Source organism: Sorex fumeus, unplaced genomic scaffold (genome assembly GCF_029834395.1).
Source record: "Sorex fumeus unplaced genomic scaffold, SorFum_2.1 ptg000034l, whole genome shotgun sequence".
Taxonomy (NCBI): Eukaryota; Metazoa; Chordata; class Mammalia; order Eulipotyphla; family Soricidae; genus Sorex; species Sorex fumeus.
Genome location: NW_026606091.1, coordinates 39,705,604 through 39,720,196, shown reverse-complemented (window position 1 = coordinate 39,720,196; position 14,593 = coordinate 39,705,604). Strand labels below are relative to the sequence as shown.

The window sequence follows — 14,593 nt, the reverse complement described above, 5'->3', positions numbered from 1 at the left end:
TATAAACATTTATACTTCCCAAATTCCTGGCCTCAGGATCAATATGCAAAAGTTAAAAAAAAAAAGCTATCTTGCTCAAGAATTTGCTGTGTAATCAGGCACTTCATTTAATCTTCAACTAATCTCTCCTCTGTGTCATACGTGGTACCATTTCACATGAATATATGGGTTAGGAACTTGCTCAAAGTCACACAGCTGGGGGGTGGGTGGGCATGGGTCAGATCATTGGGAAAGAGAGGCTCCTGTGTAAGTATGAAGCTTCAAGTTGGGTCCCCAGTGCCACCCACACATGCTGGGTGGTCCAGGTGGCTCTGCTCTTTGGGACCCCAAGCACCACAACAGTCTGGGACCACAATAGACACTCAAACTAAAAAGATATGCAAATTTTGAGTGCAGTAGCATGACTATTGGCAAGTACTATAACCAGAATGTGCAGGAACCTCATAACTAAACGAGTGAGATCTTCCGTGAGTATGAAAAACACAGTGAAAGTCAGAATGATTTCAGGAAGGCAGATGTAGTCAACTGTGCCCAGCATCAGCGAGATGAGCAAAATAAAGACAGCAAATGATCATTTGATTTGACTAGACAAGAGACCTTTAAAGGGGTCATTTCTAAAGCAGACTGATGGTGATCTTTAGAAGGTAATTTCAGCAGACTGATAAGGATAAGGTCTAAACGGATTGAGTTCAGGGAAGAATCAGAGTAAGGAAAGGAAGTAGTGCTGAAGAAGTCTTCTTAGAAAGGAAGTAGTTCTAGAGAAGATTCTGCTTTGAAGTTGCAGTTGGTTTACAAAATTTGTGGGTTCTTTTCTGGTGCATTAATAGCAGAAGCTACATTCAGCACAATCTCATCACTCTTTTCAAATGTTTTAATTTTTTTTAATCCCTTAGATATATCTTCCGACCGGAGCCATAGCACAGCAGGGAGGGTGTTTGCCTTGCACGTGGCCAACCCAGGTTCGATTTCTCTGTCCCTCTCAGAGAGGCTGGCAAGTTACCGGGAGTACCTAGCCCGCATGGCAGAGCCTGGTAAGCTACCCGTGGCATATTCAATATACCAAAAACAGTAACAAGTTTTACAATGAGACATTACTGGTGCCTATTCAAGCAAATCGGTGAACAATGGGATGACAGTGCTACAGTGCTACAGATATATCTTCAATTAGGAAGATTATACACTGCACTTTCTGTTTTCCAAATTCCACTTGATAAATTTATAATATAGAAGTCAACATTTACAAAGCGTTTTAGAAATATAAAAATAACATAGCTATAAAAATTGACTAACAGAAGGCAGAGGCACTCAATTAAAATAGAAATTAAAGGTTTTTCAAGGAAAACTAGCATGTCTGTGGCAGTGATTACCAAAGTAATTTCACCAACTGCCCTCTTTTCGGAAAATCTAGTCACTCAATGTAGCTGGGAAATTCACCTTGTTTTAAAAACACAAGTAAACCCTTCCTCCCCACCCCCAACACACACACACACACACACACACGCACACACACGCACACACACACACACACACTTGGCCACTACCAACTCTATTCCAGGCCTGTAGCCCAATTTGGCATGCCCTGCATGGAATTCCTACTATGCTATTTTCTTGATATAACAGTATCTATAATAAAGCTGACAAATCATAACTGTGTCTTTACCCACAGAGTAGTGAAAATTCCACAGAAGATAATATAAAAATAGAACACAAATTAAATTTAAAAAACCTAAATAGGTATATGTTTTTATTAGGGCAATCATTCCCAAGGCCATAAAAATCTTAAAAACATGAGTCGAGTCTTTGTTAGTGATACAAAATAAAATCAACAAATGTAACTATAGTTCATACATTTCAGCATATAAGGCAAGTTTCCTAAAGTTGTTTCAAACTTAGGTATAATTATATTATTTTCCAAATTAGAGTGACAAATAATTTGAAGGCCAGAATTAATACAAGCAACACAGATGATATTATCCTGTCTCGAGATAAATATATCTGAGTTGCTATTTAATAAATTCCAGCGGCATCACAAAATAAACTTTAAAGGGCAAAATTTTAAATTTCAGGAAAAGCAGACAAGATGAGTAGATACATAGGCGCATTTTTTTCCCCACAGGAGCAATTTTAAAATACTGCACGCACAAAATCATTTCAAAATGAGAAATATGTTATCAGAATGAAAATGAATATAACTATTTCCTCAGGTGGTAATAACATTGGAAAGAGGTGACTTTAAAAATGCAGCGACAGTGAATTAACTTACCACTTTCTTCAAATAAAAGAATCGCTTGGAAAATTTAAGCACTATTAGCAGACACATTTTACGGCAGTGAATGAAATGCTTTGTGTTTCTGTGGAAAACTATTTCAACGGTGAAAATGATGTGGGGATCAGAAGCATATTCTCCTGAGACACTAGGTAATTGACACTTTCCCGAACTGAAAAAGAGTCACAAGAAGGCATACAAAGTTATTGACTAAACCAAATTTATTCTAAGAATAATTCATGCCTCATGAAGTTGCTTACCAGCTGCCACCACTCTGGGGTCCTCATGAGACTGATGTCTCCCCGCGGCACGACTATCTGCGCTCTCATTCCACCAAAGAACATGAACTGCAAAAAGAATGCAAAAACGGATTTTAAAGACCACTGCAGCCCAGCACCTATGGTTTCAGTAACCTGTGACCAACCATAGTCTGACAATACTACCAGATGTTTGGAGAGAGACCACATTCACGTACCTTTTATTACAGGATAACTATTTTTTTAAATTATTATATTGTTGTTTGGGCTGGAGCGATAGCATAGCGGTAGGGCGTTTGCCTTGCCAACAGCCAGCCCGGCTGAGCCGCGTTCGATTCCTCCACCCCTCTCGGAGAGCCTGGCAAGTTACTGAGAGTATCTCGCCAGCACGGCAAAGCCTGGCAAGGTACCCGTGAGGTATTCAATATGCCAAACACAGTAACAACAAGTTTCAAAATGGAGACATTACTGGGCTCGCTCGAGCTAATTGATGAACAATGGGAGGACAGTGCTATATTGTTGTTTATCTCTTATTATGCCTAATTTGTAAGTGACACTTTATTCTGGGTAGGTTTGGATAAAACTATATATATAGGGTTTGGTGCTGTTGAAGACCCAGGCATCTACTGGGGTCTTGAATGTAGCTAGTTGAATAAGGGTAGTTTTTACTGTACCATACAAAAGAAATGAAGAAAAGTGAATCAGAAATATTGTCTTATATTTTATTCAAAATAGTGAGTATCAAAAAGATGAAACTAATAAGTGATAAATTTTCAGAAGGTGGGGATAAAGATATTGCAGGGGTTAAGGCACATGTTTTGGACTTTAAATAAAACTCTTTGTTGACATTTTTTTCCTTCAACTCTACATTTTCTATTTGGCTTAGAAATAATATTTTCATCCACATAGCCAAATAAATAAATCTCTATGTTAGTCCTCATCCATATAATCAAATTCATTGCAATGTTATTTAGCAATTTTATGAATGCTTCTTTTCTACATTGCAATCCATTATTCTTTTCATTGTCATTTTGGCCTATGGTATGATTTAGTCATAAAATAATTTTCATAATTTCATGTTCATATATATAGTCCAACTTGAAGACACATTTTTCTCTATTTTCTAATAATTTTCTTGGTATACATCACCAGAAATTAAGTTTCTGGGTAAAGATCAGAAGCTTGAGTTGTTTATGTTGGAGGGAAATGTATATAAGTCTTTCAAGTACCGCATTAGTTGTTTTTAGTCATTTATTCTTCCAGATAAACTTTCCACATATTTCTTAAGGGTTTGCCACAAAAAGCTCTCTGAAATTCTGACTTCAGGGGATTTGAGCTTTATAAGTAAAATGAATTTGGAGCTGGGATTTATTTCAGTAGCAAAAAGAAAATTCAGATACTTTGCAAATATGAATCCCTGGCTTTGATCCCTGATGCCCCCAATTAAGAGTTCGTTATATAATTAAAATATTTATGTTTATCTGATATGTTAGGAATTAATTAGCTGTGCATATACATTACTCCTTGCATAAATGTGAATCACATTTCAAGCTCCTTATTTCTATGCTATATATTCATGTATAATTTCTGTTACATATGCCTATTAAATATAGAAATTAGACAATCAAAATGTAAAAAAGAAAGGGAACATGGGAACTTAAGATGACAGTGGAGGATTACTGACACTGGTGGTGGACATAAGTAGCATTGCAAGTACATTGTTGAAGTCATGTCACCTCAGGTAAGGTAAGGTAAAGGCCCTCCCGTTGATCGTCGATTTGCTCGAGCGGGCCCAGTAACGTCTCCATTGGAGACTTTGTTGTTACTGTGTCTGGCATATCGAATACTCTCGGTAGCTTGCCGGGCTCTCCGAGAGGGGCGGAGGAATCGAACTCGGGTCGGCCATGTTGGCCGCTTGTAAGGCGAACGCCCTACCCGCTGTGCTATGTCACCTCAATATAATTAAAAAAAAAAATAAAACATCTTAGCAATAGGAATAAATATACCTAGTCATCTCAGTGACTATTTGAAAATATTCACAATTTAAGCACTTTCCCATTATGTGTATTACTGTTATGCAAAACTATTAACTTTTTAAAATAGTGAGGATACACCAAACTTTGAAATATATCACAATTTACAAAAAAATAAACGCCAAGGGACTGTCACTGTCACTGTCACCCCGTTGTTCATCGATCTGCTCAAGAGGCCCGGTAACGTCTCCATTTTGAGACTTGTTGTTACTGTGTTTGGCATATTGAATATACCACAGGTGGCTTTTCAGGCTTTGTCACATGGGTGAGATACTCGCAGTAGCTTACCCGGCTCTCCGAGAGGGGCAGAGTAATCAAACCCAGCTCGGCTGGGCTGGCTGCATGCAAGGCAAACGCCCTACCGCTGTGCCATCGCTCCAGCACAAAAAAAAGTAAAAGTTAACAATATTGCCTATAGGTTAGTGGGTAATGTTTTTCTTTTCTTTGAGCTTTTAGTATTTATAAAAGGTAAAGGTAAAGGCCCTCCCGTTGATCGTCGATTTGCTCGAGCGGGCCCAGTAACGTCTCCATTGGAGACTTTGGTGTTACTGTGTCTGGCATATCGAATACTCTCGGTAGCTTGCCGGGCTCTCCGAGAGGGGCGGAGGAATCGAACTCGGGTCGGCCATGTTGGCCGCTTGTAAGGCGAACGCCCTACCCGCTGTGCTATCGCTCCAGCCCTTAGTATTTATGAGTTATTAAATTCATAATCATTCAAGCACTGCCTATATTTGTTAATAAGACACACAAATATATTTAGCGGCAACAAAGAAGAAAATAACAGGCAGATTCTTGAGGTTCCTTGAATTTTTTTTTAATTTCTAAAATTTGATGTGTTACCAAAGCAGTACTTGAAAAAGACTTCATAAAGTGCTTACATTATAAATATATAAGATGTGAAACAAGTTTTTCTGGCCCTTACATCAACAGAAAAGTTAAACATTTGAGAAAAAAAATTAGAACATATGTCACAGAAAAGTTTCCTACTTTGGACAACCTGGCAGGCTACCAAATGTAACCTACCCTCACGGCAGAGTCTGGTAAACTCCCCGTGGCGTACCCAATATGCCAAATACCAGTAACAATAAAGGGTCTCATTCTCCTAACTCTGAAAGAGCCTTGAATATGGCACTTTTTAAAAAAAAATCTCAGGGCTAGAATGAAGGAGACGTTACCGGGGCCTGCTCGAGGCAATCGACGAATAACAGGATGGTTGTGATTGATTGATTGTGATGTCACAGAAAAGTAGACACTTAGTCATCTCAGTGGATATAAAACAAATTCAAAGAACTCAAAGAACAAACTCAAAGAACTTAGCAGATCACCAAGACAGCAATATACTTGATAATTTCAGAAAAGGAACAAACAATCGTACCTCGGTTAAGTGATCCATATTCTGCATGGAAAACACCAACTAGTTTTGAGTAGCCTAGATTGACATGGGCATTGACTGCCCGTTTAAATGGATCACCCCAGAGAGCTGGCCCACCTGGTTTCATCTGAAAAGTAACCAATTCATAAACTCCTAGAATAAGAACAAAAATTTACAAAAGACATCAATAAGGGCATTTTTTAACCAAGTTAATCTGCTTCTAGTGAAGGCTAATCTACAGAAATAAATTTCTGGAATCATACAAAATTTTTATGTAGTTTTATTTATCAATTTTTATATTAGTTGATATTTTGCTTGTATGGTTAAATAGTCCTTGTCCTATTTTAATGGTTCACTGTTAGGCTTATTTTTATAGAAACAAATATATAGGACCGGAAGCTTGATAAACTGTTCTTAAAATTTTTTTTCATGCCACACCTGTGGCGCTCAGGGCTTACTCCTGTTTCTGTGCTCAAGGATCACACTCATCAGGGATTAGAATATCATAATGGGTTGCTGGGGATCAAATCTGCTGGCACATCTTACTTACAGTACAGTACTAACTTTTTAGGTCCTGAAATATTTTAAATCCATAAAATGTTTCCATAAAACAAGCATTGAGAATCTGTAACAGGAGTAGGAAGCATTTGAGATACTTCCATCTAAAATTTTAGGTAGTAAATGAATAAGAGGTGCCAGGGAAAGGGGTCAGAGGACTGGAGGGCAATCTCTGCATATGAGAGCCTCAAGTGTGATCCCGGACAGTGCATGGTCCCCTGAGCACCACTGGGAGTGGCTCCCTGCAAAAACGAATGTGTAAGAAGAATATGTCCCCATCTTCCCTGTTCCTTTCTTTCAAAAGTAGGGAGAAAATGCTTATCTGCATTGTTTCCCCCATAACTTTCCATTTCTTGCAGGAACAGGAAACAAATCATGAACTTGATGGGAGAGTGGAGTTTATGGGAAAAATTTTAAAAAATGAGAGAAGAAAGGAGAGAGCTTTGTTGTTCCCAAACACCTGAATAAATTTCTTTCATAAAGAAATACTTTAACTTCTTGACAGAAATATGGGATGGTAGAGAGAACTGGTGATGGAGAAGATTTGAGAAGTAGAAGGAAACTTTTGATTCAAGGAGGAGTTAGTAAAAAAATATCAATTTCCCTTATATACTTGACCATCACCCCCCCCCCCCCCGCCACGATCTCCAAAGTAGTCTTTTTCTAAATTGGCACTGTAAGTAAATACCTCAATTACATAAAAGCATATATCGATAATAGTCAATAGTCTCAATCATCTTTCATGTGCTAACTTAATCTAAAAACAATCCTGGAGTTAGACAGTATAACATAATCCTCATTTTTCAGAGCACAAAATACAAATTTATCAAAAATTATGAACAATATGAAGAAACAGAACAAGGATTTAACACAGTCTAGCTAGTTCTAACACAGTTTCAACTAGTTCATTTAGACATTGCCCCAACTAAAAGGTAAAAAAAGACTTTTCGAATCTGTTGTCATTCAAAATGTCATAAACAGTGTTGGAAATCATGTACACAGAAGATTAAATTTAAATTAGCATATCCTTTTTCCTAACTGACCTTTGTTTACTTACTGGATTGAGACAATAATTTGTTTAAATCAGCAAAAAGTAAAAGTAGTGAAAAGTCAAATTTTTAGGAATTATTTTCAAACGGAGAAACAAAAAGAGGAAGACACAAAAGTTAGACTGCACTAATACAGCTTGGCAACTTCAGTTAACATACTTGCCCAGCAGTCAATTTTATAAGCAAAGACATACTTCATGGTCTAAAATTAGCTGAGATTTAAGGCAAATAATTTTACCTTTAAAAGTTCATATATGTATATATGAACAATATATATATTGCCTTTTGGGTCACACCTGGCGATGCACAGGGATTACTCCTGGCTCTACACTCAGGAATTACCACTGGTGGTGCTCAGGGGACCATATGGGATGCTGGGAATTGAACTTGGGTCGGCCGCGTGCACAGCAAATGCCCTACCCACTGTGCTATTGCTCCAGCCCCATATATTATTTTTAATTATGACAGAAATCACACATCATCCCTTACCTGTCCACATATCTTTTCTCTGCTCCTAAGTTCCACCTTCTCAATCTTTATTGAATAAATGAACATTTTCATGATTTTCTAAAGGTTAGAAATTACACTGCATGATTTAATGATTATTTTTAAAGGACAATCTAAGGGATTCAATTTTCTGTTACCTAACCAATCAACCCATGTTCATATATTTTAAAAAAGGATTAAATTTCCTCTTTTTACATTGAGAACTTCAGATTTTTTAGCTTAAAATCTCTAGCATTTTTCCATCAAGATTCACTGTGACAGGAAAAGATGTCTTACCTTCTTTGGGAGGTCTTTCTAGTTTGCACCATGGTACCAGGTATGTGATTTCACTCTCTTGTTTGTCCATTAGAGCCAAATTTGGAATGAGAAACTGCTCCTGCCATTTCTTATCTTTGGCCAATGCCTTCCTAACTTCAGTTCGATGAGCAAAATTATCTAGGGGAAAGAAAAAGGAGAAGGAAGGAGGAAGAAAGAAAGAGAGAAGGAAGGAAAGAAGGAAGGGAGGGAGGGAGGGAGAGAAAGAGAGGGAGGGATAAAGAAGGAAGGAAGAAGGAAAGAAGCGTGTGTAAGAGAGAGATTCAATTTAAAGCTCTTGCAATTTTTCTAGGTTTTGTTTCATTCATATATGCATTAAGTCCATATAAAGACACTGATATACACCACTGGAGATAGCAACATGTACGTGTTTGTGCTCTTCATACACGTCTGTACATCTGTCTCCAAGCTGCTCATGGTACAAAGAGGAACTGAAACGTAAATTAATGACAGTGTCATAAAAAGGGCTTTAGAGGTCTGCCACTTAGCAGGCATTTGTGTGATTTAATGAGCTACTGAATTTCTTCTGGTCCTGTTTCTTACTCTGTAAAATGGAGGTGACTAGCACCTGTAGCATCGGCCTCCAGGATTGTTTTGAACTAAATGGCTTTGTACATAAAAGAAGCAAAAAGTTAACTCAGTGTATGCCCTTATTAATTTAATTGAGCCACTTAAGTTATGGTACCAGTTTAGAAAAAAATTTTTCTCCAGTGCTGGTGATGAGTGGTCAAGTCACACTTTAAATTAAATTTTACATCATGAAATGAGGTGGTACTTTCATAGATTCCTCTTTGTATAAATATCTTATTTCAGAGAAATAATGTTGATTCTCATACATTTCGACATCTAAGCATTGCCAGGTGTAGTTATAGTCATCTACAATGTTACTTTGCCCCAGCAAGACCACACAGCTGGGTCACAGCACTGCACTGATGGTCCACATTGTTGTGTCAAGTACTGCAAGGAGTGTCCCCAGGACACCCCCCAGGATACAGAAAAAGTTCTGCTTTCCTTAACCATCTTAACTGGCTTAGGTGTGTGTAATCACGGCTTTAAATTTTTTAATAAGCCACTTACACAAAAAGGTAAAGGCCCTCCCGTTGATCGTCGATTTGCTCGAGCGGGCCCAGTAACGTCTCCATTGGAGACTTTGTTGTTACTGTGTCTGGCATATCGAATACTCTCAGTAGCTTGCCGGGCTCTCCGAGAGGGGCGGAGGAATCGAACTTGGGTCGGCCATGTTGGCCGCTTGTAAGGCGAACGCCCTACCCGCTGTGCTATCGCTCCAGCCCACAAAAAGCAACACTAAAATATTTCTGAGAATATAACCTCATTCATATTTTTCAGATGTGAAGTTTGAGGTATATTTTTCCCAGTATCACATTTCTATATGATAATTAAAGGCTCCAATCATGGACTTTTAATGTCTACTACAAAGAATTAATCACTGAATTATTTTTAAATTGCTTTTTAAACTTTTATTAAATTTGTGCGTAATTATAGCAGCATAGATCCAAAAACCTAAGTGTTACATAACATCAGGCTCGATGAACATTTATAGTGAATACTTAATCTGATGACTCATACCATATTTCCAAATATGAAATACTTTATTCAGTCTGCCTCCAAATTCAACAGTCCAATATCCAACCAATTCAGAGTGAGCAGTCCGAAGATGAACATTATTCTTAAAATTTTCCAAGAACTCATTCATCTTTTGGGGTTTAATATAATAGGTACGGAATTCATAGCATGTTCCATCACACTGTCTGGGGCCTGTAGCAAAAGGTGAGCGTACCTGAAGAAAGATAAGTAAGTTTAAATATTGGGGGAAGTTAGGGTTTCTGATGGCTTACTACAACCAACTCTTAAGTCCAGAAATAAAGGACACAGTATACTCACAATCTAAGTTCTTACATTCATTGTCTCTTTCCATAGATATTTGACATATGGCAATAAAGGTAAGTACTTGTATGTATTCAACAGATATTAAGTAGCTTATCAGAGGATCACCATAGTCACTTCATAAGAAGGTCTGGTAGATATTGTTTATTCTTCTTGTTGTTGTTGTTGTTTTTTTCTTTTTTTATTAGTGAAACACCATGAGGTACAGTTATAGGCTTACAAATTTTGTGCTTGGGTTTCAGTTATAAACTAAGAACTAGGATTTTATAGTCTTTTAAAAAATTTTGTCAACATTGCCTCTTCAGTCAATAGTTTGTGTGTAAAAGTTAAGCATCTAAAAAGAATTTTAGGAGGCACAGAAATAACTCAACAGGTAGGGCACATGCTTTGCATGTAGGAGGCCAGGTTTGATCCATGGCATCACAGGAGTGACCCCTGAGCACTGGGATGGGGGTTGTTCCTCCCCAAGCGTCACCAAATGGGAGTCCTAAAAAGTGAAAACAGAGAGGCTGGAGTGATAGTACAGTGGGTAGGGTGTTTGCCTTGCATGTGGCCGACCCCGGTTCGATTCCCAGCATCCCATAAGGTCCTCTGAGCACCGCCAGGAGTTATTCCTGGGTGCAAAGCCAGTAGTGACCCCTGTACATCGCCGGATGTGACCCAAAAAGCAAAAAAAAAAAAAAGTGAAAAAAGAGAAACAAGATAAAAGAAATTGACAAAATATACTGGTATGTGGTTGGCATGTTTGAAAAATGCCTACTATCAGGAAATTGCCTACTATCAGGAAATTCTTATTCTTTGATTCATAAGATAATAGGAATTGCGGGGCATGTCCTAAATTCAGTGAAGCTGACAATGGCTAAAACAGAACTGGACGAGGCAATTAATGTAATAGGTAATAGAAAACTATGGCCGATCCATTGTATAGTAATGTGGCAATATACTGTGAGAATGCTAGAAAAAGGAAAAATCAATAGGATGGTCTGAATCATTAGTTTTTAATTACAAATGCAATCTGAAGGGTATTTAAGGCGCCCAATTATACCAGGTTGATGAAAATATCCCTGAATAACTATTAGTTCCTTTTGTAATAGTCATATGCTCATTAAGTTAATTCTAACGTCATTAGCCTGTGCGTGTTTCCTAAAGTTGATTACACAGGAATGATCGATTAAAACAGTTTTAGTACTTTCTAGGCTATGGATGAATTTTGATCAATAGCGACTGAAAATACTCTGGTAAGTTGAAGAAAAGAGGTAGGCATCTTTCTTTAACATATATCTTATTTTTGAGCATGAGGGTTTAGGTTTGGAGTCACACCCAGCTGTTTTCAGGGCTTATCCTGGCTCTGTGCTCAGAAACTCTCCCTGAAAGTGCTCGGGAGCACTATGTGATGAGCCTTGGATCAAACTGGGGTTGGCCATGTGAAAGGCATGTGCATAAACCCCTTGAACTATCTTCCCCGTGCACTCACATACATTTCATTGTTTATAGGGATCATTTATAATTTTTGTATCTTGAGCTCATTGAATTACATTTTTACTGCCCAACTGACTAAGCTTGCCATCAAAATTGGGTACAACAGCCCCTATGTTTGGTAGACATTCTCTCTTGTGAGATTTACCAAATTCTAAGATAGAATATTATGTCATAAAATTGCCCAGCTTCTATAGTTTAAGAATATTTTATCTAAAGCAGAAATCAGGAAATGGCTCATGAGATCGCGAGATAATTGTGATAATTGCATTTTAAGTTAACAGGGAATTTAACTAGGGAACTGAATCATGAGTGCTCCAAGCTCTCTTATCCTCCCCTTGGGCTCATGGTAAACAGCAGGTCCAATTCACATACTGGTCCACGTTTAATAAAGTCAAAGTACAGAATAAAGATGTAAGGAACAATTATTGACCCTCCCCCTGTAGATCAGAAGAACAAACACTACATTGCTAACGTTGGGGGAAAGGGACATTTATGGCTCTTCCTGAGTTCTTCTTACCAGTGAGTTCCTCCTCTCTAGAAAAAGCTACCTTCCTTGTCTCTTGAAAATAAATGAAAAGCCTGAACGCAGAAGGAAAAATAACCTCTAGGTTTAAATGCACAGCAAGGGCCAATTCCCTAGGTTAGGCTGAATCACCACCAACCAGTTTTGTAGATTTAACGTTTAACGTTAAATCAGTTAACGTTTGTCTGTTATCTATCATCTTGGCTTAGGAAGATCCACATCCTGCCTGACTTGGGCAAAGCCTGACTCTCACTGAGTCTGTTAATGGAAACTGCAAAATGCCCAAAAGTGCCTCATTTCACGGCCTGGTGAGAGAGTACAGCCGGCACAGCTCAAACCTTAACACGCGTGGATCCAGGTTCTATCCTGGGCACCCCATGAGTTGCCCTGCCAGAGGCCGACCAGGACTGATCCCTGAGCTGGCACAACTCTGCTGACCTTCCAGCCCAGGCTGGAGAGGGCAAGAGGAGCTCTGGCACAGGTCCCTTTCGGGAAGCGCCACGGTACTGGACAAGAAGTCCAGCAGCGGGGGCAGGGTGCTGGCTAGGTGTAGGCTGGCATGCGGGGAGGCCCAGAAGGAGCCGTCCTGCGCCTCTAGCTGGCCCAGCAGCGCTGCCGAGCGCCCTGGTGGCTGCAGATGAGTGATAGAGCGGCCGAGCACGGCACTGTGTTTTGGGGAGAGGCCGGGCTAACAATGAAAGCTGTGCCGGAGCGCCGTGCCGCCTGCGAGACCTTCTGTTCTTTGGCCACGTGGTCGGCTGGTTAGGGAGGTCTCCGAGGAGCAGCATCTGCGTGCCCTCCAGTGTTCTTAGCCGCGATCAGCGCTCCCGGGGCGGACCGGGAGGCAGAGGCGCCTGCACCGCGTGGCACGCCGCGCCCTGCCCCTGCCTGGTGCCCGAGCCCCGTGCCCACCCGCGCTCCCTCCCTACCTGTGGGGTCGGGGGCGTGCGGGCAGCCAGAGCCCTCGCCAGGCTGCGTCGCAGGGCGAGCATGACGCGGCCGTCGGGGCGTCGCGGTGGGGGTCTTGGGTGCCACGGACGGGCCGCGCGTGAACCTGTGGACTCGGGCTCGGGGCGTGGCAGCGGCTCCGCCCCGGGAGGCCGCGGGGTCAGCGCGGGCTCTGGCGCCAGGCGCGTTGCTGGAGCGCTGGACTGAACCGTGCGTCCCCGCGCTTGCCCCTAGCTCTAACCCCCCACCCCCCACCCCCAAACTCCAGAAGCGACTTTAGGATGATCCGAGTACCCGGTGCTAACTTCCCGGCCCACCTCGGAGCCCATCCCCCCTCCTCGACTGCCGTGCAGAGCTGCGTTGTGTGTTGTCAAGACGTGTGGGCAATGCCATTGGTGCGTGTCCCTGGAGAGGCGAGTGTGGAAGTGCACGTAGACGGAAGTGCTTCAAAACTCATGCATGTCTTTTTTTTTTTTTTCCCTACCCCCAGGGTTTTTAGTTGGTGTGGTTTAAGCAGCGCTGGAGCCCAGAGAGCCTTCCCTTTTTTTTTTTTTTTAACATTTGCTTTCTGTTACCCACGTTTCGATTTTATGATATCCCCAATCATGATTTGGATTGCACTTCTTAGGAGCTTGTAGAAGTGGGGCCCCTGAGATAGGGAAAAGTTAGGGACTGACAGTTATAACAGAGTTTGTGAAAGTTTTATGGGCTGCTGACCTACTTTGGCCCCTTTAGAATCCGGGTACCACATGAGGTCCCAGCATCTTGGGTGACCCTGGGGCACACAGAGCCTCAACCGGGTCACCTGAGCACAGCTTGAGGTGCTTTTCCCCCCAAATAATATGAAAAAAATTAAATTTAAACATACAGTTGGAATTTAAATCGTTTTGTAAGACTAAAAAAAGCAAAATAACGACCCTGATCTACTTCCCCTAGTTATTTTCTTCCAGAATACTTTCACTGATGCTCTATGAGCTGTTTCTTCTAATGCTTCCTTTCCTTTTTCTTAACTTACAGAAATTTTCTGGTTATGATTGTCCTGTCAGCTGTGTTTATCTGTATTGCCCTGGTATTCAGCTGTGATCTTACCACCCTTTGACAATTAGTCCAGCGTGGAACCTCAGCCCTGGAACTGTATAGTGAATGGTTCACATTTTCCAGGTATGTGTTTGCCTTTTGTGCCCTAGGAGAAAAGAAAGGCCGGGCAGACTAAGAGTGTTTAGTATGCAAGGGAACAAGGGAAGGTGTGCTCAAGAATCTCACAGTGGAAAGGATTTTTCTCTCCGTGACTTAAAACTCTACACAAACATTAATTGCAAAGAATAGTATTACCCATTCTTAAACGCTAGTTAAAACCAACATTTGTCACATTTAGCATTTC

General features: G+C 40.5%; 1 protein-coding gene across 1 annotated transcript; it reads right to left on the bottom strand.

The window, feature by feature from the left end:
* Positions 1-1,711: 1,711 nt before the first annotated feature.
* Positions 1,712-13,452, bottom strand: NIPSNAP3A (nipsnap homolog 3A). The gene is made up of 6 exons (XM_056117379.1): positions 13,194-13,452; positions 9,945-10,155; positions 8,319-8,477; positions 5,932-6,081; positions 2,527-2,613; positions 1,712-2,438 (listed from the first exon to the last, which is right to left on the bottom strand). Exons 1-6 carry the CDS (start codon positions 13,254-13,256, stop codon positions 2,362-2,364), a joined length of 747 nt encoding a protein of 248 aa, XP_055973354.1. The 5' UTR covers positions 13,257-13,452; the 3' UTR covers positions 1,712-2,361.
* Between the last annotated feature and the right edge of the window lie 1,141 nt (positions 13,453-14,593).